Source organism: Pantherophis guttatus, chromosome 4, assembly GCF_059756535.1.
Source record: "Pantherophis guttatus breed Tessera chromosome 4, ASM5975653v1, whole genome shotgun sequence".
Lineage (NCBI taxonomy): Eukaryota > Metazoa > Chordata > Lepidosauria > Squamata > Colubridae > Pantherophis > Pantherophis guttatus.
In genome coordinates this window covers 1583154-1608289 of record NC_142066.1, presented here as the reverse complement: position 1 = coordinate 1608289, position 25136 = coordinate 1583154, and the positions used below count along the sequence as shown (strand labels likewise).

Here is a 25136-nt window from a genome sequence, read left to right as displayed (position 1 = left end):
TTTCCAGAAGAGATTGGACCGCCATTTGTCAGAAATGGTGTAGGATCTTCTGCTTGGGTGGGGGGTTGGATTAGATGACCTCTAAGGTCCCTTCTGACTCTGTTAAGCTGTTATCTGTTAATTTCCCAGCAGGGATGACAGCTGCTCTTTAAAAATTTATGATTTAAAGCGAGGTGATTTAAATCAAGCCTTTTTACTAGTGGTTTAAATCACGATTTAAATCATGATTTGAATCAACTGGATTTAAATCAAATCCACCCTCTGGAGACGGGTTTTTGGTCGTGCTTCCCCTGCCCCGCTGGTGAAGTCAAGAGGGTCTCTGACCATGCACAAAGTGTACTTGGCAAATGGTCATCTGTGCAAGAAGGGCTTTTCGAAGATTTACAGCGGACGCTCCACATTAACCTCGTGCAGCGTTTCGGATTACGGGCGGTCCTCGAGTTACGACGGGAATCGAGCCTGGCCACGACGGGAATCGAGCCTGGCCATGACGGTCGTAAAGCAGATCGCCGTGTAAGCCGGATCCAATTTCACGACCTTTTTGTGGGTTGAGCAAATCTACTGGATGGGTTTTTGCCGGGGGGGGGGGGGGGGGGGGGAAAACCACAGCAAAATTGTTTAAATTGTGGTCACATGATCGCAGGGACGGTACAAAACGGTCATATATAAATTTAGATATCTGACGAATTAATATAAACAAGAAATTTGGGAAGAATGATGTAACAATCTAAATGAAAATATAAAGTAATTCTAAAAATTTTATTGTGCAGAAATGGATAAGATGACACTGGAAATTAAGGAGAGGGAAGAGTTGGAATATTAAAGAGTGTGGAACAAATTATATGAATGGTTAGAAAAAAGGAATCGAAACAATAATTCGGAATGTTAAATTAATTGGGTTAAAACTAGGAAGTGTAAATTGCTGAATAGTGTTAACCTGATAGTGATGGTTGTGTAAATTGATGTAAATATAAGTCCGCAGATGAACAACTGAATAAAAATAGAGAATATATATCCACATCGATACAGAAAGCTGTAAAATAATATATGGTGTAATGTTATGTTTGTTATGTGTTTTTAACGTGTTTTTGATTTTGTTGTATTTTTCTTTATTTTGTTTTTAAAAGTCAAAAGTCTAATAAAAATTATTTTTTTAAAAAAAGAAGAAAATAGAAAGCTATGATAGAAATATAATATGAAAACGATGGAGGAGATGAAACAGTGAATGATTAAGGATGCAAAGTTCGTATGTTTTGTTTGTTTTAAAAAGAAAATGAAAAACTTTATATATATATATAAAAAAAATTGGTTTGCAACTTTGATCGTACCGCTTTTTGCTGCCATTTTGACTTTTTTTTGACCCCACCCTGCAGGTTTCGCCCCCCCCCTCCACCGGGGTCCCGATCGGACATCTTCCGCCAGCTCCCGGCCAGTCAGCCGGCCGCGCACGACACCTACTGCACTTTGGTGGCAAAAGGCTCCAGTCCCGCGTAGCGCAGGGTGGGCGACAGGAGGACGTGGTGGGCTTCCTCGCGCCCCTGGACGCTGTTCTCCTCCGCCTCCAGGTAGACCTCGTTGGTGCCGCTGCCGGTGCCCCCTCCCTGCGGATCGGCCTTCAACGGGCGGCAGCTCAGGATCGACGTGCTCCCTGCGGGGGCAAGGAAGGAGGGGTGCCATTGCGTTTTTGGGGAGGAGACCCACGTTAGGAGCAGGTACCCCGAATGGTTGAAGAGTGGGGATGGGGGGGGGGGTCACAGCCAGTCATAAAAGAGAGCAAACCGACGAGGGTGCACCCTAGCGCCCCGTTGAGGCCCCCCCCAAATCGTCAACCTCAGCCCCGTTTTGGGGACCCCAAATATAGTACTAGGTACAATTTTTTGTGCTTCTCGGAGTCAGTCTTAACTCCTGGGCCATCCCTGAAGCTTCCGCCACAAGATTTTCGGAAGGGTTTGCCACTTTGTGCTTTTGAGGGCCGAGAGAGACTGGCTGGCCCAAGATTACCCAGCTGGCTTCGTGCCGAAGGGCAATACTAGAACTCCCAGCCTCCCGGTTTTCGGAAGGGATTTGTCATTGCGTCCTTTTGAGGGATGAGAGAGACTGGCTGGCACAAGATCCAGCTGGCTTCGTGCCGAAGGGCAATACTAGAACTCCCAGCCTCCCAGTTTTCAGAAGGGCTTTGCCATTGCGTCCTTTTGAGGGCTGAGAGAGAGTGGCCGGCCCAAGATCACCCAGCTGGCTTCGTGCCGAAGGGCAATACTAGAACTCCCAGCCTCCCGCTTCCTAGACTGGTCCTTTTGCTTACCAGGCACCAGTTCCCCTTGATCCAACATACGGCGCACAGCTCCGATGCTCGTCCCGTGGTAGGCCATGTGCCACTTCTTTGAGGTGCTGGCCACGTCCAGGCGGGGGTTTATTCTACAAGAAATGGGTGGGAGGGTGGGAGAGAGCCCCAGGGGGAAGGAAACCCCTCCCTGAACGAGGTCTGCAACAGCCTCATTTTCATACAAGTAGTCCTCGACTTATGACCACAACAGAGCCCAAAATTTCCATCGCAAAGCGAGACCATTGTTAAGTTTTGTCCCATTTTACGACCTCTCTTGCCTTGGCCGTTAAGGGAATCACGGCAGGCGATGGGGCCTGTGGGACTCCTGGTAAGCAAAGTCCACTCGTCCCACGTCACGACCTTTCTCGACACCGTTGTTAAGCGGATCACTGCGGTTGCTAAGTGGGACGCATGGTCGTTAAGCGAACCTGGCTTCCCCCGCTGCTTGTCAGAAGGTCACAAAAGGGAATCGCGTGACCGTGGGACACTGCGACCGCCGTAAATGTGAATCGGTCGTCAAGTGTGAAAAATGGTCCTAAGTTGCTTTTTTCAATGCCGGGGTAACTCCCGACAGTCCCTAAATGAACGGTCGTAAGTCGAGGACCGCCTGCGGCGCCCAAAGGTACCTGAGGCTGAAGCGGCACCACCCGAAAGGCAAGGCGTAGTCCCGGGGGGGCTCCCCCCGCTTGTAGTAGGCCTCGTCCCCTCGCAGCTTGTGGCACGACTCGCAGTAGCAAAGGCTCAGCTTGGGGTCTTCGGCAAAGTAGGCATCTGGGGAGGGGGCAGATTTAGGGACGGGGGTGGCGGGTGGGAGAGAAAAACACGGTTAGGAAGGCGGCCCGGCGGCTCTGCACACGGAAACGAAGATCCTGGAGGGTCTGAGACCCGAATTAATTTGGATCTGTTTGTGTGGGATCTGTGTGTGTCTATTTTTTGTTTTTTTTTTTAAAAAAGGACTCTTTCCGTTTCATTTTATGACGGCATGGCATGGCATGGCATGGCAGTTCCTTTTTTTAATTATTATTTTTAGAAAACCCATCAAATCCCTCTCAATGAGTTCAGGCCAAGTTACAAAGATAAAAGCCGAAGACCAGAATAATATAAAAACACAATAACCTCACACCACCTTTCTCTCTCCCTCTCTCATTATCCATCCATCCATCCATCCATCTATCGTCTATCTATCTATCATCTATCTGTCTGTCCATCTGATCTATCTATCTAACTATCATCATTATCTATCCATCCATCATCCATCATCCATCCATTTATCGTCTATCGTTTATCTGTCCATCTTATCTATCTATCTATCATCTATCTATCAATCATCATTATCTATCCATCCATCATCCATTTATCATCTATCATCCATCTGATCTCTCTCTCTATCAATCAATCAATCAATCAATCTAATCATATCTATTGTCTATCATTATCTCTCTCTCTTCCATCTATCTACTTATCATCTATCTATCATCTATCAATTAATCTAATCATATCTATTGTCTGTCTGTCTATCTATCTATCTATCTATCTATCTATCTATCTATCTATCTATCTATCTATCTATCTATCATTATCTATCTATCCATCCATCCATCATCCATTTATTGTCTATCATCCATCTGATCTCTCTCTCTCAATCCATCAATCTAATCATATCTATTGTCTATCATTATCTCTCTCTTTCTCTTCCACCTATCTACTTATCATCTGTCTATCATCTATCAATTAATCTAATCATATCTATTATCTATCTATCTATCTATCTATCTATCTATCTATCTATCTATCTATCTATCTATCTATCTATCATCTATCAATCATCATTATCTATCCATCCATCATCCATTTATCATCTATCATCCATCTGATCTCTCTCTCTATCAATCAATCAATCTAATCATATCTATTGTCTATCATTATCTCTCTCTCTCTCTTCCACCAATCTACTTATCATCTGTCTATCATCTATGAATTAATCTAATCATATCTATTGTCTGTCTGTCTATCTATCTATCTCATTATATCTATCTCTATCATCTCTCTCTCTCTCCACCTCTCCCATCCATCCATCCATCTCTCTCTCTCTCTCTCTCAAAGATCCATCCATCCATCCACCCTCCTCATGATATACATCCATTTAGAAAACTGATCTGGCTGCCCAACTCCCTTGGTGGTTTACCGAAGTAAAACCTCAGATCAAAACCCCCAACGAATCCGCATGGATATCACTAGGAAAAGATTAATTAATGCTATTTGATCTGTATACAGGCAGTCCTTGACTTACAACCATTCGTTTTAGTGACCGTTCGGAGTTACCGCTGCAGTGGGAAAAAAGGGACTTAAAGCCATTTTTCATACTTAGGACCACTGCAGCCATCCCTAAGGTCAGTTATCAAAATTCGGGTGCTTGGCAACTGGCATGTACTTATGACGGCCGGAGTGCCCCGGGATCACGCGATCCCCTTTAGCGACCTTCCCACTAGCCGGATTCGCCGAACGACCGTGCGACTGACTTAACAACGGCAGGCGATTCGCTTAACAGCCGTGCCAAAGAACGCGGCAAAACAAGACAACCACCGTCTTGCTTAGCAACGGAAGCGTAGGAGGGCGCCTTCCGGCGTGGTCGTAAGTCGAGGACTGCCCAAAATGGCGCTATTCTTTCCCACGGCGCAGGAAGCTCTCACCTGGCAAGAGCAGGAGGTCCTTGAAGCGCGCGCAGAGGGAGTGATACTCGCAGATCTTGGTCAGATTGACGTCGACGGGAGGCGTCCAGCACACGCTCTCCTTGATGCCTGGCGGGGATGGAGGAAGGCAGGCGGCTGGTGGGCTTCGGGGAGGCTCACGGACCCAAAAGAGGCGAAGCCCACCTCATTTACAGACACCCCCCCAAAAAAACCCCCCAGAGACCCCCTCCCTCCCACCAAACGACAGAACCGCGAGACGACTGTGGAACTGCGAGCAACAAGCCGAGTTTGATTTCAAAGCCAAGAAGGGAGAAGCGTCCGACCCCTGGAACGGGAGTGGCCTTCGGAAGTGGTGGGAGCTTCATCCATGAGAGCTTTCAAGGAGAGACCGGACTGCCCATCGGTCAGAAATGGGGGAGGGTCTCCTGCTTGGGGGGGGTGGGGGTTGGACTGGATGACCTCCAGGGTCCCTTCCTACTCTTGTTATTCTATTCTTTCTTTCTTTGCCTTCTTTCCTTTCAGAAATGGGGGAGGGTCTTCTGCTTGGGGGGTTGGACTAGATGACCTCCAGGATCCCTTCCAACTGTTTTCTTTCTTTCTTTCTTTCTTTCTTTCTTTCTTTCTTTCTTTCTTTCTTTCTTTCTTTCTTTCTTTCTTTTTCTCCCCTACCTCTTTCTTTCTTTTCTTTCTCTCTCTCCCCTACCTCTTCCTTCCAGAAATGGGGTAGGGTCTCCTGCTTGGGGGGGGTTGGACTAGATGACCTCCAGGGTCCCTTCCAACTGTTCGTTCTTTCTTTCTTTCTTTCTTTCTTTCTTTCTTTCTTTCTTTCTTTCTTTCTTTCTTTCCTTTCTTTCTTTCTTTCTTTTCTCTCTCCCCCCTACCTCTTTCTTTCTTTCTTTCTTCCTTCTTTCCTTCCTTTCAGAAATGGGGTAGGGTCTCCTGCTAGGGCGGGGTGGGTGGGTTGGACTAGATGATCTTCAGGGTCCCTTCCATCTGTCCTTCCTTCCTTCCTTCCCTCCCTCCCTCCCTCCCTCCCTCCCTCCCTCCCTCCAGAAATGGTGCTTGGGCAGGGGGTTGGACTAGATGACTTCCAGGGTCCCTTCCATCTGTCTGTCCAATAAATCCAATAAATGAAAATGTCCCGTCCTTCCTTCCCTTCCTCCCTCCAGAAATGGAGTAGGGGCTCCTGCTTGGGTGGGTGGGGTGGGGGGTTGGACTAGATGACCTACAGTCCAAGGTCCCTTCTAACTATGTCATTCGGTTCTTTCTTTCCGTCCTTCCTGAAACGGGGTAGGGTCTCCTGCTTGGGCGAAGGGGGTGGGGGGGGGTGTTGGACTAGATGACCTCCAGGGTCCCTTAAGACTCTTCCATTTCTGTTAAGGATTGTAAACGGGGGAAAGGGAAGACCACCTCCCGGAAGCCCCGCACCCCGCCCCATGGCTCACCATCCACCATGTCGGCCTTCTCCATGCCCCCCTGTCCTTGGGGGTCCGTGCCCTCCGCTCCCACCGCGGGCGTTTCGTTGGTCATGATGGTGACCTAGCAAAAAAAAAAAAAAAAAAAAAGGGGTTGACTCATTGAACGACACGCTCGACGACCGCGGCAAGCAAGGTCGTTAAAAGGGAAGGGGGGGGAAACTCACTCAATGAATGCCTCGCTTAGCCAAGGGGGGGGGGTTTCTGCTGTTGGGGGGGGGGGAGTCGTAAAGTCCAGAATTACCTGCCCTCCAGGTGCTGCTGCTGTTGCTGCTTCTGTGTGCCCACCTCAAGCCCCCTCCCCTCCCTGCCTCCCCTCCCCCCCGGCCGGACCCTCACCTGCTCGCACTGGCCGTAGAGATCGAGCAGGACGTAGCAAGGGCTGGGGACGTCTTGAGCCGCCACCCCCTGGTCGATGCCGTTGATGTACAGGTGAAGGCAGCCGCCGGCGTCCACCAAGACCCCCAGCACCGTCCCCTCGGGGCAGGTGTCCAGGTTGGGCCCGTAGTTCTCGCAGATCTGCAGAGGGGAGGGGCGAAACCCCGGGGCTCAGCTCCCCACCTTCAGGCCGCTTGTTCTCTCCCCGCCCCGGCCGCCCCGCGCGCCCAGCCTCTCCCGCCGCACCTTGAGGGAGTTCTGGAAGACGGAGTCGCGCTGCAGCAGCCAGGTGGAGCGCTTGAGGGAGCAGGCCGTGGCCGGGAAGTTGAGCCGCTCCGGGGAGCTGCCGATGACCCCCAGCGAGAGGGAGGAGGTCCACTGGGGGTTGAGGGAGTCGATCTGGAACTGGAAGAGGAGGGGGGTGGGGGGGAGAGGGGCAGGAGGTCAGAAGGGGGTCCCGTGTGGGGGGGGGGAGAGAGATAGAGGAGAAAGTCACAGACAGCCCCCTCCTGCCTTTGTGGCTCTCCCGTGAGCAGAGCGTAGGAGGGAGGGAGGGAGGAACAGAAGGAGAAAGAGTACAAGGAGAACAGAGGGAAGGGGAAGGAAGGAAGGGAGAGAGAGAGAGAAAGGTGGAAGGAAGAAAGCAAGAAAAGAAGGAAAGTAGGGAGGGAAAGAGGAGGAAGGAAGGAAGCAAGAAAAGAAAGAAGGAAGGAAGGAAGAAAAGGAAGGGAGAGAGAGGGGAGGAAGGAAGGAAGCAAGAAAAGAAAGAAGGGAGGAAGGAAGAAAAGGAAGGGAGAGAGAGGAGGAAGGAAGGAAGCAAGAAAAGAAAGAAGGAGGAAGGAAGAAGGAAGGGAGAGAGGGAGAGAGAGAGGAAGGAAGAAAAGGAGGAATGACAGGAGGAGGAAAGGATGAAATGAAGGAAGGAAGAAAAAAGGAAGGAAGGGAGGAGAAGGAAGGAAGGAAGAAAAGAAGGGAAGGAGGGAGGAAGGAAGAGAGGAGGAAGGAAGCAAGAAAAGAAAGAAGGAAGGGAGGGAGGAACGAAGGAAGAAAAGAAGGAAGGAAGAGAGAGAGAGAATGAAAGGAGGAGGAGGAAAGGATGAAATGAAGGAAGAAAAGAAAGAAGGAATGAAGGGAGAAGGAAGAAAAGGAGGGAGGGAGGGAGGGAGAGAGAGAGAGAGAGAGAGAGAGAGAGAGAGAGATAGGAGGAAGGAAGAAAAGAAAAGAAGGAATGAAAGGAGAAGGAAGGAAGGGAGGGAGGGAGAAACCAACCCAGAGCGAACAACTGATTCGCTTAACGACGAGGGTCTTCCTTCCCTGACTGCCTTAAAAAAAGTTCCTCAAATCCGGTCGGTCACTTGGTTGACCTGATTTAGGACCGTCCCGACTTACAACCAGGATGGGGGGGGGGGGAGAGGGCTCCATTACGGTTGTAAGTCGAGGACTACCCATCAGGCTGGGAAAATGAAAGGCGAGTCAGCCTCCGTACCCCCTGGTGTCCGTCCGGGCCGTCTTGGACCAACGGGATCGGCGCAGGCTGCTCCCGGTCAGGGCGCCCCGAGGGCACTCTGCACATGCCCTGTGGGCCTGCCCCAAAGCGTGGCATCCTTCCCGGGGGTCTCCTTGCACACATACCCCCCCCCCACCTGGAAGAGCTGCTGCTGGGGCAAAGGCTGGCCCACCACCACGATGCCCTGATTGTAGCTGGAGACCCGCGTGGCCGTCAGGTTCCCGTTGGAGAGGAGGATGTTCTTCCCGTGGTTTTCCAGGAACTCCATGGGGGCCGTCACGGAAGGCAGCTCGTTCTCGCCCTGAAGGACACAAGGACAAAAGAGTCGGAAGGGACCTCGGAGGTCTTCTAGTCCAGCCCCCTCTCTCCCCCCTCCCCTACTCAGGCAGGAGGAGACCCTAAACCTTTCCAGACAACCAGGGCTGTCCGGTCTCTCTTCTTAAAAAACTTCCAATGATGATGCATCCCACAACTTCTGGTGGCAAGCAGTTCCGCTGGTTAATTGTCCTCACTGTTGGGAAATGCCTCAATTCCAGGTTGCTTCTCTCTCCTTGGTTAGTTTCCACCCATTGCTTCTCGTCCTGCCTTCTGGGGCTTTGGAGAAGAGCTTGACCCCCTCCTCTTCTTTGGGGGGAGCCCCTCAAATATTGGAATACCTCTATCCAGGGTGGATAAAAATCAATGATTTTTTTTTTAAAAAAAATTAATTATTTTAAATCTATTTTAACTTTTGTGTATAAAGTGTTTTTACTTGGCTGTTCACCGCCCTGAGTCCGAAAGGAGAAGGGCGGTATAGAAATTTGAAAATAAATAAATAAATAAATAAATAAATAAATAAAAAATCAGATTTTGTTGATTTAAATTTTATTATTTATTTATTTATTTATTTTAATTTGATTTATATGCTGCCCTTCTCCGGAGACTCAGGGCGGCTTACAGTGTGTTAAGCAATAGCCTTCATACTTTTGTATATTTATACAAAGTCAGCTTATTGCCCCCACAAACCGGGTCCTCATTTTACCTACCTTAGAAAGGATGGAAGGCTGAGTCAACCTTGAGCCTGGTGAGATTTGAACTTGCAGTAATTGCAGGCAGCTGGTCTTAATAACAGGGTGCTTTAAACCACTGTACTATCAAGGCTTTTATCGAATTTATTTTAATAAAAAACTTTGGGGGTAAAAATCTATCGCAAGATAGTTTTCTATTTAAGATACACAAATAATTTAGTTTATTCTGCATGAAATGGGGCTTAGTTATGTAGCACGAGGCTGTATATTCTGCAACGCTGGGACAATTGGTGAGTCAACAGCGGGTCAAAGGAGTAGCAGAGATTACAGTTTCTCTTTAAAAATTATGATTTAAATCAAGCCTTTTTACTAGTAATTTAAATCGTGATTTAAATTGTGATTTAAATCAACTCGACTTAAGACTTTCCTATTCCATCAAGCTGGCCTGGCTTAAATCTTCTCCCCTTTTTAAATGTAAATTTTTTTAAAAAATTTTTAAATGTAAATTTTAATTTGTTTTTAAATGATGGGGTATTTTAAATTCAGCCAAATTATTTAATTCGTTTTTAATTCGTTTTAAATTTTTTTGTATTTATGTATTTTATCTCGTGGCTGTTCACCGCCCTGAGTCCTTCGGGAGAAGGGCGGTATAGAAATTTAATAAAATAAAATAAAATAAAATAAAATAAAATAAATAAATCCACCCTGCTTTTATCGTGTCCCCCCCTAGTCCTTCTTTTCTCTAGACTGGCCAAACCCAGTTCCTGCAACAATTCTTTCGTAGGTTTTAGTCTCTTTTAGGACGTTAATCCTCCTTTTTTTTTGCTCTTTTCTGTCCTCTTTCCAGAGTTTTCAACATCTTTTTTTTTTTTTTTTTGCAGAAGCAGGAAGGGGGTTCCCTGTCCATAGCTGGGCCCTTCCCAATTCCACCCCCCCATTTTTTTCCTGCTTCAGCAGATGCCCCCCCCCCCCAAAAAAAATCCTGGCAGGGGTTTTCCTAGAGAAAAAGGAAGCTGCTGTAGCTAAATAGGCCTCCCAGCCTCTTTTTTTGGGGGGGTGGGGGGCATGGGAAGAGAACCTGCGAAGGGGTGGTACGGACCGGGGTGGGCTCTTCCTCCTCTTCGCTGTAGGGCTCCGAGGCGACCGAGGGAGGGTGGGTGCCCTCCGCCTCTTCCAGCATGGTGGAGCTGACGATGGAGACCGAAGTGACCCGGCCATAGAGATCCAGCACCACGAAGACGTTCTGGGACACGGGAGAGGAACGGTCAAGGAAGGCCCCCCGGGGTGGGATGGCTTTGAGTTTTTCCTCTCCTATCCCTCCGGTTCCTTCCTTCCTTCCCTCTCCTCCTTTCTCCTCCTCCCTCCCTCTTATTTCCTTCCTCCGTTTTCTGGACACGGAGAGAAACTAACAGGCAGGGAGGCTTTTCAGGATGGAATCACTTTAAACTTTGTTCATCCCCCTGTAACCATCAACTAGCTTCCTCCCATTTCTTTTCCTTCTCTTCCTTCCTCTTTCTTTCTTTCAATCTTTCTTTTCTTTCTTTCTCTACCCTTTTCTTTCTTTCCTTCCATTTCTTTCTTTTCCTTCCTTCCATCCATCTTTTCCTAACTTTCCTTTCTTTCTATCTTTATTTTCTTTCTTTTTCTTTCCTTCCCTTTTTTTCTTCCTTCCTTCCATTTCTTTCTTTTAATCTTTATTTTCTTTCTTTTTCTTTCCTTCCTTCCATTTTTCTTTTCCTTCCCTTCCTCTTTCTATCTTTCTTTTCTTTTTTCTTTCCTTCCATTTCTTTTCCTTCCTTCCATCCATCTTTTCCTAACCTTCCTTTCTTTCTATCTTTATTTTTTCTTTTTCTTTCCTTCCATTTTTTTCTTCCTTCCTTCCTTCCATTTCTTTTCCTTCTCTTTCTTTCTTTCAATCTTCATTTTCTTTTTTTCTTTCCTTCCATTTTTTTCTTCCTTCCATTTCTTTTCCTTCTCTTTTAATCTTTATTTTCTCTTTTTCTTTCCTTCCTTCCATTTCTTTCTTTTCCTTCCCTTCCTCTTTCTTTCTATCTTTATTTTTTTTCTTTCCTTCCATTTCTTTTCCTTCCTTCCTTCTTCCTTCCTTCCTTTCAATCAATCTTTCTTTTCTTTCTTTCTTTTTTCCTTCCTTCCATTTCTTTCTCTTTTCCTTTCCTTTCCTTTCCTTCCTTTCATTTTCTTTTCCTTTCCTTTCTCCCTATCTTTATCTTTCTTTCTCTTTTTTCCTTCCTTCCATCTTTCCTTCTATTTCTTTCCTTCCCTCCTTCCTCTTTCCCACCCTTCCTTCTTCTCATTCCCATCGCCTTACTTTCTTGTTTATTTTCCTTCCTTCTTCCTCCCTCCCTCCTTTTCCTTCTTTCCTCTCCTCCTTTCCCCTCCCTTCTCTTCCATTTCCTCCGTACCCAGCAGCTCCCTCCATTTGCAGGTGGCACAGCCTGATGGGATTGGATGCCCCCAGTTTTACAGCCCCCTCACCGGGCCCTAAGAGCCAGCCCTGCCTGAGACCCTCTTACCTTGGCCACTCCAGTGGCAGCTGGCCCCATGTCCTCCCCGTCGATCAGCACGTGCATGGTGTCGTCAGTGCAACGCTTCACCCCCACGCGGCTCCCCACCTGGAGGACAAATACAGGCGGCCCTCGGCTTACAACTGTTCATTTAGTGACCATTTGAAGTGACGACGTCACTGGGGGAAAAAATGACTTAGGACTGTTTTCAACATTTATGACTACCGCGGCCTTCCTGTGTTCTTCTTTTAACGAAAGGAGGAGCCTGGGCAACTGAATGGAGCTGAGTGTTTTGCTGGCCGGATGCCTTTCTTGTTGCCAGTGCGGAGTTTTGTTCAGCAGATCTATTCTCATTGTGCCCAGAGAGAGAAATATCTGCCTCTACCTAGGATCGAACTCACAGCCTCCTGATTGTGAGGCGAGAGCTCCACCTCTAGGGCTACCGCACCACTGCTGCATCCCTGTGGTCACCTGAGGCCTGGCAACCGACTCGTATTTATGACGGTCGCAGTGTCCTGGGTGTGTGTCACATGATCCCCTTGTGTGACCCTCCGGCAAGCAAAGTTCAATGGGGGAAGCCAAGGTTCGCTTTGCAACCCTGTTACTGACTTAATCACTGCAGCGATTCACTTAACAACCGTGGCAGGAAAGGTCGTAAAACGGAGCAAATGGACGTGGCTTCTCCAAAGTCACAAAGACCACAATCAGCTGCAATCACGACCGTTGTATTGTGATTGCGGGGTGTGTGTGTGTGTGTGTGTGTGTGTGTGTGTGTGTGTGTCTCAAATCTTGGCCACTTTTAAGACTTGTGGACTTCAACTCCCAGAATTCCCCAGCCAGCACGCTTTAGCAGAATACAGATAGATCAAAGACAGACGAGAAGAAATATGGCTAAAATTACCTTGATCGCATTTTTTGATAGTACTGTATATTTATTTATTTATTTATCTTATTTAATTTACGCAATTTATATGCCGCCCTATCTCCGAGGACTCAGGGCGGCTCACAACGGTAAAATGCACAATTCCTGCCAATATAAAATTAAAATCCCAATTTAAAACAATTTAAAATTCATTAAAAAAACAAAACCCATCAGTCCAGGCTGAGGAATAACCAGGTCTTCAACTTTCTTAATAGACGGTGGGAATGCAGTAAGACGTACTATATCTTGACTTCAGCAAAGTTAAAAAAAAAAAAGAAAAAAGAAACAGCTGGCTGGGGAATTCTGGGAGTTGAAGTCCACAGGTCTTAAGTTTGCCAACTTTGGAGACTCCCGCTCAATAGCTTGGGTGGGAGGGTGGGTAGTTGAGAAGAGACTCAACACCCAGCATCCCTTGTTCACTGACAAGGGGATTCTGGGAACTTGTAGCCGTCACCGTCTGGTTTCCCGCCGTCCAAATTCAGACAAATGCTGGCATTTGCCGATAGTCCTCGGCATACGACGACAACTGGGACCCTTAAGCAATGCGGTCATTGAGTCAATCGTCACTTGGCCCGGTGAAGCTTTTGTGTGCATTAAAGCAGGGCTGTGCTTTGAGGGGTGTGGACTTCAACTCCCAGAATTCCCCAGCAAGCATGGGAATTGAAGTCCATGAGGTTGGGAGACTCTGAATATAGAAATATGGCTAAATTACCTTGGTCACATTTTTCCCCCCATCATATAACTTTCTTAATGGACGGTGGGAATGCAGTAAGACATAATATATCTTGATTTCAGCAAAATGAGAAAAAAACAAAATAAAACCAGCTGTCTGGGGAATTCTGGGAATTGAAGTCCACGAGGTTGGGAAACTCTGAATATAGAAATATGGCTAAATTACCTTGGTCACATTTTCCCCCCATCATATAACTTTCTTAATGGACAGTGGGAATGCAGTAAGATGTAATATATCTTGATTTCAGCAAAATGAGAAAAAAACAAAATAAAACCAGCTGTCTGGGGAATTCTGGGAATTGAAGTCCATGAGGTTGGGAGACTCTGAATATAGAAATATGGCTAAATTACCTTGGTCACATTTTCCCCCCCATCATATAACTTTCTTAATGGACGAAGGGAATGCAGTAAGACGTAATATATCTTGATTTCAGCAAAATGAGTAAAAAACAACACAAACCCTGGGGAATTCTGGGAATTGAAGTCCACCGATCTTCTACTTGTCAAGGTTGGAGACCCCCCTGCTCTACCACGACTTCCCTCTCGTTGACCTTCACCCAGCCTTGCCCTGCAGGACCCCCAACTCACCCCGAGACGCTCCAGGGAACACCCGTAATTCTGCTTCTGCAGGATGCCGTTACGTCGGACTTCCGAGCCCGTCACTAGCCAGGTCACCTTGGAACGCAGCTCTAAGAGAGAAGAGGGCAGCCCCGTGGCCATGCAGGAGGCATCCGAGGGCAGCAGCGTGGTCAGGCCCACGTGGACCGATCCGGACCACTTCTCGTCCACCTCGTCGATCTTCACCTGAGGAGGCAAAAAGAGAAGCAGGGACTTAAATCGGGGTGCGTGTAACGGTGAACCCCACCTCCTTCCATGTATTCAAATCCTTTCTTTGTGCTTTGAGGTGCAGTGGGTTCCATCAAGATGGTGTAGAAGTGGTCCTCAACTTACAACCAGGTATCATTTGAAGTTTTGACGGACCAAGTTATGTCCGGGTTCCAAAATTCCATCCCTCAGCGTCCTTCCCCGAGTCATGTGGTCAAAAAGTTTGGGCACACAGCAACACCCCTACAACTCTTTGTGGGATCCCAGGGTCACGTCACCGGATTTTGCCCAAACTTGGCACTTACGTCCGCTTGTTTGCTTAACGACCAGAGCGCTTGTTTTACGACGGTGGGGGAAAAAAAGTTGCAAAAACAGCGTCAACAAGCTGTTTTACAACCATTTGCAACTTACAAATGTACAAACGTAACAACAGGCTCTCTGACGGCCGTATGTCGAGAACCTCCTGAGCACCATCTTGATGGAAGTTGGGCTCCATCACGTCATGTGATTGTGGCAACATGGCTGCTCTTTGTAGGGTGTGACTGTGTTTTACGACAGCAGGGCTGAAAACCGGTTACTTATTTCTCGTTTTCAGCAAAGCCGTACCCATACCGACCAAGTAATTCATTTAATGACTGCACTGTTTGCTTAACGACCGTTGCAGAAAAAGCCATCAAACTATGCTGGTTATACGGCCAATCAGTTTTACGACTGTCGCAACATACGAATGTACAGGAAGTTCTCCGTTTATGATCAAAATTGAGTCCAAAATGTCTATTGCTAAGTGAGAGTCATCGGTTAAGTGAGTTTTGCTCCATTTTACGACTTTCCTTGCCACGCTTGTTAAGCGAATCACTGCCGTCGTTAAGCGAGTCACACTTTCGTTAAGCGAACCTGGTTTTTCTCTGTTGACTTTGCTTCTCAGAAGGTCGCCAAAGGGATCACGCGAACCCGGGACTCTGCGACCGTCATAAATATGAGAGTTCTGATCATGTCACCATGGGGATTGCTGCAACGGTCGTAAGCGTGAAAAACGGCCGTTAAGTCACATTTTTCTGCGCTGTTATAACTTGGAACGAACTGCTGTAAGTGAAGGGCTACTTGCTACAACGGTCGTAAGCGTGAAACACAGTCCTATGTCCCCCTTTTGTCGTTTCAAACAGTCGCTAAATGAACTGTCGTAAATCGAGGATGACTTACGGCCATTGGTCGTGGGACCACTGGCAATCCAGCGGGGCTTCCTCTCCCCCCCAGTGGTCCACGGGGGTCTCCATGAAGCATCCCCCCCCTCGGGAGGCGTGTGGACGGCCACGCCAGCAAGCCCTCACCTCAAAAATTTCATCCGTCTTCAGTTCCTTCATGCTGAAAACGATTCCGTGGCAGAAACCGGACACGCGGACGGCCCGGCACCCGTCGTCCTGAAAGGCCACGTTCTTGCCACAGGAGCTATGGAAACGGTGGGCCACGCCGGGAACTGGAGGACAGGCGAGGGTGTCAATGGGGCATGGAGTCTCGGGGGACACCCCAAGGGCCCCAACCTGAAACCCTTGGGGAGAGGAAGCTCACCTGGCGAGTGGATGGGGAAGGATTTCTCCGTGATGTTGCTGGTGGAGAGGCTGTTGTCCAGCGGCCCCGTGGAGCTGGTGATGGACACCTGGACGCACTGGCCGTAGAGGTCCACCACGGCGTAGACCTCTGAGCGGTGCGAGAAAGAGCGGAGGGAGGGAGGCGAGAAATCAGACCAGGCACCGTTCAACCCAATCAAGAGAAGAGAAGAGAAGAGAAGAGAAGAGAAGAGAAGAGAAGAGAAGAGAAGAGAAGAGAAGAGAAGAGAGGAAGGGAAGGGAAGGGAAGGGAAGGGAAGGGAAGGGAAGGGAAGGGAAGGGAAGGGAAGAGAAGAGAAGAGAAGAGAAGAGAAGAGAAGAGAAGAGAAGAGAAGAGAAGAGAAGGGAAGGGAAGGGAAGAGAAGAGAAAGGAAGTGAAGAGAAGAGAAGAAGGGAAGGGAAGGGAAGGGAAGGGAAGGGAAGGGAAGGGAAGAGAAGGGAAAGGAAAGGAAAGGAAAGGAAAGGAAAGGAAAGGAAATAGAAGACAAGAGAAGAGAAGAGAAGGGAAGGGAAGGGAAGAGAAGAGAAGGGAAATAGAAGAGAAGAGAAGAGAAGAGAAGGAAAGAGAAGAGAAATAGAAGACAAGACAAGGGAAGAGAAGAGAAGGGAAAGGAAAGGAAGGGAAGGGAAGGGAAGAGAAGGGAAATAGAAGATAAGAGAAGGGAAGGGAAGAGAAGAGAAGGGAAGAGAAGGGAAGGGAAGGGAAGAGAAGGGAAATAGAAGACAAGAAGAGAAGGGAAGGGAAGGGAAGGGAAGAGAAGAGAAGAGAAGGGAAATAGAAGACGAGAAGACTGTGTTTTTGTCCTTTTTCTCCTGTTTTTAAAGGTAAAAATGCTTAATAAAAATTTTAAAAAAAAGAATGAATAGAAAAGAAAAGAAAAGAATAGAATTAATAGCAAATAGAATTAACAGAAAATAGAATAGATTAAAATAGAACAGAATGAATGGAATGGAATGGAATGGAATGGAATGGAATGGAATGGAATAGAATAGAATAGAATAGAATAGAATAGAATAGAATAGAATAGAATAGGAATAGGAATAGGAATAGGAATAGGAATAGAATATAGAATAGAATAAACAAGAATTGGAAGGGACAACTGGAGGTCTTCTAGTCCAACCCGCTGCCTAGGCAGGAAATCCTTTACTATTCCAGACAAATGGTTATCCAACATCTTCTTAAAAACTTCCAGTTTTGGAGCATTTACAACTTCTGGTGGCAAGTCGTTCCACTGATTAATTGTTCTAACTGAGAAGGACTCATCCTCACCCACCCTGCCTTCCTCCTCCTCCCTTCTACCCAGAATGCCCCCAGACGCCATCCCCACCCACCCCGTTAAGAGATTCCGGATCTTCCCTTTAAGCAGCCTTCCGGATTTTTTTTTTTAACCGTCTCTGTCCGGAACCAAGCCAGTACAGGTAGTCCTCGACTTACGACCATAATTCAGCCCCAATATTTCTGTTGTTAAGTGAGACATCCATTAAATGAATTCTTTCTTGCCACCGTGAAGTGAATCCCTGACGTTGTTCAGTTACCTAACAGGATTGATAGGTGAGTTTTGCCCTGTTTTGTGACCTTTCTTGCCACTGTTAAGTGAATCAATGCAGTCGTTGATTAGCAGATGAAATATGAAGCGGTAAATTGGCTTAAAGCAAGAGATAAAATTGAAATGTTAAAAAGTGCGATGGGGTTTTAGAAAAAAAATATGTTGTAAATGATGAAATAAAAGAATTAATTGAAGTTAGAATAAGAAATTAGGAATTAAGGAAAATAAGAGGTGAAAGAGAAGTAGAGGGGTAGATTGGAGGGGAGAAGAGAGGAAGGAGAGAGAGGAACAGGAGGAGAGGAAGAAAGGGAGGGGAAACAAGGACTTCCGGTTTGGCATCGCGGCGAGACAGTCGGGGAAATAGCGGGCTCTGACTGGGGAAAGGAAGGAGAAGAGGAAAGAAGAAAGTAGAAAAGAATAAAAGAAGGGAGGGAAGGGAAAGAGAGAAGGATTGTTGTAAAATAAGGGAGGTGGAATGGTAGAAGGGCAACCCTGAGTATATTCAAACTTATTAGGATGAAGAATGAACTAATATGAAAATCAAAAGAGAATATGTATGATTAATAATGGATAAGATAAATAATTGAAATAATGTTAAGAAATTAGGACTTGAAAGGCGGATGGTAATACTGTTTATATAATAAGTATAGAACAGTGTTTCTCAACCTTGGTAGCTTGAAGATGGGTGGACTTCAACTCCCAGAATCCCCCAGCCAGCAGCGCTTCCAAGGTTGAGAAACACTGATATAGAAGGTATTAAGGCAACATAAAAAAGTAGGGAAAAAGCATATTTTGGCAGAAATTGAAACTATGTAAACTCTATTTGGATGTGACAAGTTGTATCAGATACGATTTGGTCAATACTCTGTTCATCAAATATGTATGCGAAAGAAAAAATTAATAAAACTTGTTTTAAAAACAAATGCAGTCGTTGAATTAGTCACATGGTCGTTAAATGAATCTGGATTTCCCACTGACATTTTCTGGCTGGAAGGTCACAAAAGGGGATCGATCATGAGACCTTGGCACGTTGCAACCGTCGTAACTATGAGCGTCTGAATTTTGATCATGTCACCGCCGGGTTGCCACAACAGTCGTAAGTGTGAGAAATGGTCATTAAGTCGCATTTTTCTGTGCTGTTGTAACTTGGAACGAACTGTCGTAAGTCAAGGACTAGCTGTATTTGAATCTCAGCTAATTTATCATGGGTGGACTTCAACTCCCATGATAAATTTTGTTTTTTAACTTTGCTGAAGTCAAGATATATTACGTCTTACTGCGTTCCCACCGTCTATTAAGAAAGTTATACAGCACTATCAAAAAAACACCAAAAATGTTCTGGGAATTCTGGGAATTGAAGTCCACTGATTCTGAAAGGCCTGTCCCAGCCACAACCTCCCCACCTTTGACCGTCACTAGTGGGCTCACCCTTCCCTGGGGGCAGCCCGGAGCATGCCACCCCCTGGTCCACGCTGTTGATGAAGTAATGCAGGTCCCCCTTGACCGTACGCATCATGCCGATGCGCGAGCCGGTGGTCAGCGAGTCCAAGTCGCAGCCGTAATTGTTACGCAGGGTGTTTCCGTCCTGCATAATGGCCGTGCCGCTGAGAGAGAGAGAGATGGAGGAGAAAAACTTATGTGGCTGCCGCCAGTGCTGCACATGGAGAAAGGAGGTTGGGGCTTTGAGGGATGCATCTGCCATCTTGACTTTTTTGCCCTCCCGGGAGTGAGTGAAGAAGAGGACAGGAGCAAAGGCATTCGGTTTCCCAGGGGCCAAGTAAGATAGGAAGATTTGATTCGGGTTCCCCAACAGCTGAGATTCAAGAGTTCTAGGGTGAAAGTCGCCTAGCCAGTGCTTAAGGCGGGACTAGAGGCGTGCTTAAGGCGGGACTAGAAGTCGCTGCCTCCTGCTGATTGGCTCCAGCTGGCTTTCATGGCTAAGGCAGGACTAGAACTCACTGTCTCCTGGTGATTGGCCCAAAGTCACCCAGCTGCCTTTCATGTCTAAGGCGGGACTAGAACTCACTGTCTCCTGGTGATTGGCCCAAAGTCACCCAGCTGGCTTTCATGTCTAAGGCAGGACTAGAACTCACTATCTCCTGGTGATGGGCCCAAAGTCACCCAGCTGGCTTTCATGTCTAAGGCGGGACTAGAACTCACTGTCTCCTGGTGATTGGCCCAAAGTCACCCAGCTGCCTTTCATAGCTAAGGCGGGACTAGAACTCACTGTCTCCTGGTGATTGGCCCAAAGTCACCCAGCTGCCTTTCATGGCTAAATAAGAACTAGAACTCCCGGTCTCCTGCTTTCTAGCCTGTTGCCTTTACCTCTGGACCAAACTGGGTCTCATTGTTAAAATTGGTTCTCATTTTTTGCCCCCCCCCCCCCCCCGTCACTTACCTGAGCATCCAGGTATCGTAGTCAATGTCCGTCATTGTATTGGGGAATTCCAGGTCCTCCGGACGGATGGCGGTGACTCCTGCATGGAAGAAGGAGGCCAAAAACACTAAGGGGGGACGGACGGACACACGTCTCACTGCCCCCCTCCTTCCCCCCCCCAACCTCTTTCGCCCCCTCACCTGCTTCAATGGAGCCGGACCAACGATCCACCATTTTCTGGATAACGATTTCGAACAGTTCACCGTCCCGGAGAGGCCTGCGGGATCAAAAGCTTGTGAGAAAAGCTGTCACCAACGACTGTAATTTTGGGGCTCAATTGCAGTCGTTGAGTTTAGCACTGCCTGCTAATTCCTCCCATTCACACCCACAGAGGTAGTGCTCGACTTAAAACCATTCGTTTAGTGACCGTCCGAAGTTACACCAGCGCTGAAGTATGTGAACGAGGACCGTTTTTCACAATTACGACCGTTGTGTCATCCCCGTGGTCAGGTATTATCAAAATTTGGACGCCTGGCAACTGGCATGTACTTACGACGATTGCTGTGTCCTGGGGTTCTGTGACCCTGCTTTGCGACCACTCTGACAAGACAAGTCAAAGGGTGGAAGCCGGATTCAATTAACAACTGTGTGACTAACGTAACAAATGCAGTGATTCACTTAATAACCATGCCAAGAAAGGTCGGAAAACGGGGCAAAACTCACTTCACAAATGTTTCGCTTGGAAACATGGAATTTCGGCTCCATTGTGGTCGTAAGTCGAGGAGTACCTGTAGGATGTGTTTTTTGTTCTCCAATTTCCTAAGCCACCCGGCGTCACAAGTGTGTAGGGCGGGTGACTTTATAACTCGCTTTCACAAATAAATACAGGCAGTCCTCGACTTACAACAGTTCGTTTAGTGACCGTCGGAAGTTACGACGGCACTGGAAAAAAAGAGACTTTTCACACTTATGACCGTTGCAGCATTCCCCATGAACAAAAATCAGACGCTCGGCAACTGACTCGTATTTATGACAGTTGATGTGTCCCGGGGCCCCTTTTGCGACCTTCCGACAAGCCCGATTCCCTTAACGACCGTGCGACTCACTCAAACAACTGCATCGATTCCCTTACCAACCGTGGCCAGAAAGGTCGCAAAACGGGGCGAAACTGAACCACCGCATTAAATAACTTCGCAACCGCTGCAGCGGGCAAGAAGAATCGAGGCGCTCGTAAGTCGACGACTAGCCGCAAACCCCATCCAAGCTCGGGAACTCTCAGCCCCTCCCTCCTCTCAACTGACCGATTGGAGATGACGATGGCGTCGTTGAACTCGCTGCGGCAGTTCTGGCGCAGGGCGGTGCGCCCCCCATTCGTGATGACGGCGTTGTTTCCGTGGAGGTGGTGGAAACGCAGGTCGCTGCCCGAAGCCACGGAAGAAGGGCTGCTGGGGGAGAGCTGATTGTTCCCCTCCGAGAGGTCGTCGGGAAGAGGAAGGAGATCTGGGAAGGAAGGAAGGAAGGAGGGAGGGTGTGACCCACGCTTGAAGGATCCCCCTCAAAAGGCTGTCCCATCCATGCCCCACGATGGTCACCCTGAACCAGAGTTGGGATTCACATAATTTATCTACCAGTTCGCTCAGCATTGAAATTGTGGGCCTTCCATGCATGTGCCTGGCCTTAAAAACAGGCCTAAATAGTGCAGCGTAGAGCCAGTGCAAGCCAACCCGTGATTTCCGCTACCGGTTTCCCCGAACCGGCTGAATACCCCTTCTGCCCCGAACCCACCAGAGACACGACGAGCGCACGAATTTCACTGCAAATGTCAAAAGCTGGCTTGTGAGACACAGACCAACCTGATTTGAGCTGATCAAATATTCCAAGTCGAAATCTGAAGGGGGGGGGTGTGTTTGCGTGTCCCCCATTTAAACCTGTTCCCCACCTATCTGGATATGCCTCCCCCGTTTTTCTGAATGGGGGGGGGGTCTTCCTGCTTTTTTTCAGAGTTGGAGGTCTTCTAGTCCAACTCCCTGCTCAGGCAGGAGACCCTAGACCAGTGGTCCCCAACCTTTTTATCGCCGCGGCCCGCTGAGCGCGCGCAGGGGTGGGGGCACAGCCCAGGAGCTTTTGCGCACGGCCCAGGAGCCTTTGCGCTGCAGCGTTCATGTCCCCCGGCCGCTGTGCGGCCCGGTGCCAGGTACTCCACGGCCCGGCACCGGTCCGCGGACCGGGGGTTGGGGACCCCTGCCCTAGACCATTCCAGACAAATGTCGGTCCAATCTCTTCTTGAAAACCTCCAGTGATGGAGCACCTACAACTTCTGGTGGCAAGCTGTTCCACTGGTTAATTGCTCTCAATGTTAGGAAGTTTTTCCTTATTTCCATCTTGAATCTCTCCTTGATCCGTTTCCATTCATTCTTCCTTGTCTGGCCTTTGGGTGCTTTGGAAAATACCTCGACCCCCTTCCTCCTCTCTGGGGCAGCCCCTCAGATATTGGAAGATGCTCTCCTGTATCCCCTGGTCCTCCTCTTCACTGGACCAGCCAGGCCCAGTTCCTGCAACCGTTCATCGTCTGTTTTAGCCTCTTGGTTGCTCTTCTCTGTACTTTTTCTAGAGTCTCAACATCTTTTTTTATAGTGTGGTGACCAAAACTGGATGCAGGATTCCAAGGGTGGCCTTACCAGGGCATTATAAAACAGTTTTAGCACTTCACATGATATAAACAGAATAGCAGAATTCGAAGGGGCCTTGGAGGTCATCTAGTCCAGCCCTCTTCTTAAACAGGAGACCTTACACCATTTCAGATAAATGGTTGTCCAGGCTCTTCTTAAAAACCTCCGGTAGTGATGGAGCACCCATGACTTCTGGTGGCCAGCTGTTCCACTGGTTAATTGTTCTGACTGGCAGGAAATTTGTCTTTCCTGACTTCCAAACCAAGCCCTCACTTTCCTGTCCTCAAATTAAGCCACGTTTCTGTCTCAACCCCCTTTCCTGTCCCGTGTACATCCGTGTCCACTACCTGTGTCGTCCACGATCGTGGCTTGAGCAGCTTGACCGTAGAGATCGGCCACGGCGTAGATGTTTGGCGGGACGTTCCAGGCGGCTGGGCCTTGGGCCACGCCGTTGACGAAGAAATGCAAGGTCCCGTCCTCCTTCCGCACGACGCCCACCGTGTCTCCAGCCTGGGGAGGAGGAGGAGGAGAGGGGAAGAGCCTGAGAGAGGGCAGGAGAAGGCACAAACAACCAGATCCACAGGTGAAGAGTAGAGTGGAGTGGAGTGGAATAGAGTAAGGAATAGAATAGAATAGAATAGAATAGAATAGAATAGAATAGAATAGATAATAGAATAGAATAGATAATAGAATTGAGTGCGCAGAAATGGCAAAATTGACGAGTGAGATAAATAATGAGGAGAAATCTAAATATTATGAAGTATGGGGAAATTGGTACAATTGGTTGAAGAACAGGACTAAAACATGATTTTAGGATATGACTTGTTATGCACTCGAAGTACGAGCTATATTGCATAGAATATTGAACAGCTAAGGATGAAGTTTATTTAACGTATGATTCCGTAAATTGTATAAACACTGTACCTCTGAAGGAGATAGAGATTGTATATTTGTTTTTCTTTCTTTTATAATGGAAAAATTTAATAAAGTATATTAAAAAAAAAAAAGGAATTAGATGATGGATAGGATGGGATGGGACGGGATCAGTGGTGAAATCTAAAATTTGTTACTACCGGTTCTGTGGGCGTGGCTTGGTGAGGGGTTTTTTTTAATGTGACTGGGTGGGCGTGGCCATTTTTTTTTTTAACTTTTAAAATCATTTTTTCTACAACCTCTTCGGCGAGATCCCAGCCGAGTTGCCCGATCGTCAGAGGCTTTTTTTTCTTTTAAATGCCTCTGCCGATCAGGCAACTCAGCTTGGATCGTCAGGCATCGTCTTGGATCGCCAGCTTGGATCGTCAAACTCAGCTTGACGATCAGGCAGCTTGGATCGTCAGAAACATTTAAAAGAAAAAAAGCCTCTGATGATCGCGCGGCTCAGCTGGGATCTTCAGAGGCTTTTAAAAGCATTTTTTTTTCTACAACCTCTGCTTTTAAAAGCCTTTGAGGATCCCAGCCGAGCCGCACGATCATCAGAGGCTTTTTTTCTTTTACTTTTAAAAGCATTTTTTCTGCCGAAAAGGTTGTAGAAAAAATCCTTTTAAAAGTTAAAAAAAAAGTCTCTGATGATCGTGCGGCTTAGCTGGGCATGGGGGAGGGGGGCGCAGGGATTTTTGCTACCGGTTCTCCGAACCACCTGCCTCCATCGCTACCGGATCAGGCAATCCGGTCCGAACCGGGAGCATTTCACCCCTGGACAGGATGGAATAGAATAGAATAAGGAATAGAAAAGAATAGATAGAGAATAGAATAGAATGGAATGGAATAAATAGAATAGAATAGAAAATATGGAATGGAATGGAATAGAATAGAATAAATATTGGGGTGAAGAATAGAATAGAATATTAGAACAGAATAGAATAGAAATAAGAGTATAGAAATAAGAGTAGAATAGAATAGAACAGAATAGAACAGAACAGAACAGCAATAGAATAGAATAGAATAGAATAGAATAGAATAACAGAGTTGGAAGGGACTTTGGAGGTCTTCTAGTCCAACCCCCTGCTTAGGCAGGAAACCCTATCCCAATTCAGACAAATGGCTGTCCAATCTCTTCTTAAAAACGTCGAGTGTTCAAGACTTCGATTGGCGACTTCATTGCTTAATGCCTCTTTCGCAGGAATCTTCCCAGGCTGGCGGTTTGCGCCTGGGCCAGAGTACGGGTAATCCTCAATTTACGACCCCCAACCGAGCCCAACCTTCATGTTACTCAACTGAGACAGTTGTTCAGTGAGTTTGACCGGTTCAGGGGCGTGGCCAGCCAATGTTATTACCGGTCCTCCGAACTACTAAAACTTTTTACTACCGGTTTTTGCGAACCGGTGCGAACCACTGATGCATTTAGTACCGTATTTTCCCCAAAATAAGCCCTAACCAGAAAATAAGCCCTAATGCATCTTTTGGAGCAAAAATTAATATAAAACCTGGTCTCATTGTTGGGAAAACACGGTAAGTCAAGGACGACTCGTATTGCTCTTTCTGGAAGACAGTTCTATGATGCCACCCCATGTCCCCCCCCCAAGCTTTCCTCTGCCCCATAACCTTTTTTTTAATCC

General features: G+C 47.4%; 1 protein-coding gene across 2 annotated transcripts in view; it reads right to left on the bottom strand.

Annotated features, from left to right (window-relative positions):
- NEURL4 (neuralized E3 ubiquitin protein ligase 4) overlaps positions 1-25136 on the bottom strand; it is a 41415-nt gene that overhangs the window by 1814 nt on the left and 14465 nt on the right. Inside the window, exons 11-28 of one of the 2 annotated variants that reach the window (XM_087891611.1) lie at positions 22929-23091; positions 21214-21412; positions 20113-20189; positions 19934-20012; positions 18964-19139; positions 15951-16079; positions 15713-15858; positions 14148-14363; positions 11915-12013; positions 10480-10623; positions 8510-8674; positions 7113-7271; positions 6828-7007; positions 6459-6552; positions 5014-5121; positions 2950-3094; positions 2303-2415; positions 1459-1648 (exon numbers count right to left, since the gene is read on the bottom strand). In XM_087891611.1, coding sequence (XP_087747737.1) covers positions 1459-1648; positions 2303-2415; positions 2950-3094; positions 5014-5121; positions 6459-6552; positions 6828-7007; positions 7113-7271; positions 8510-8674; positions 10480-10623; positions 11915-12013; positions 14148-14363; positions 15713-15858; positions 15951-16079; positions 18964-19139; positions 19934-20012; positions 20113-20189; positions 21214-21412; positions 22929-23091 — 2582 coding nt within the window. Of the gene's footprint in view, positions 1-1458; positions 1649-2302; positions 2416-2949; positions 3095-5013; positions 5122-6458; positions 6553-6827; positions 7008-7112; positions 7272-8509; positions 8675-10458; positions 10624-11914; positions 12014-14147; positions 14364-15712; positions 15859-15950; positions 16080-18963; positions 19140-19933; positions 20013-20112; positions 20190-21213; positions 21413-22928; positions 23092-25136 lie in introns of both variants that reach the window. The other variant, XM_087891610.1, reaches the window with a different exon arrangement.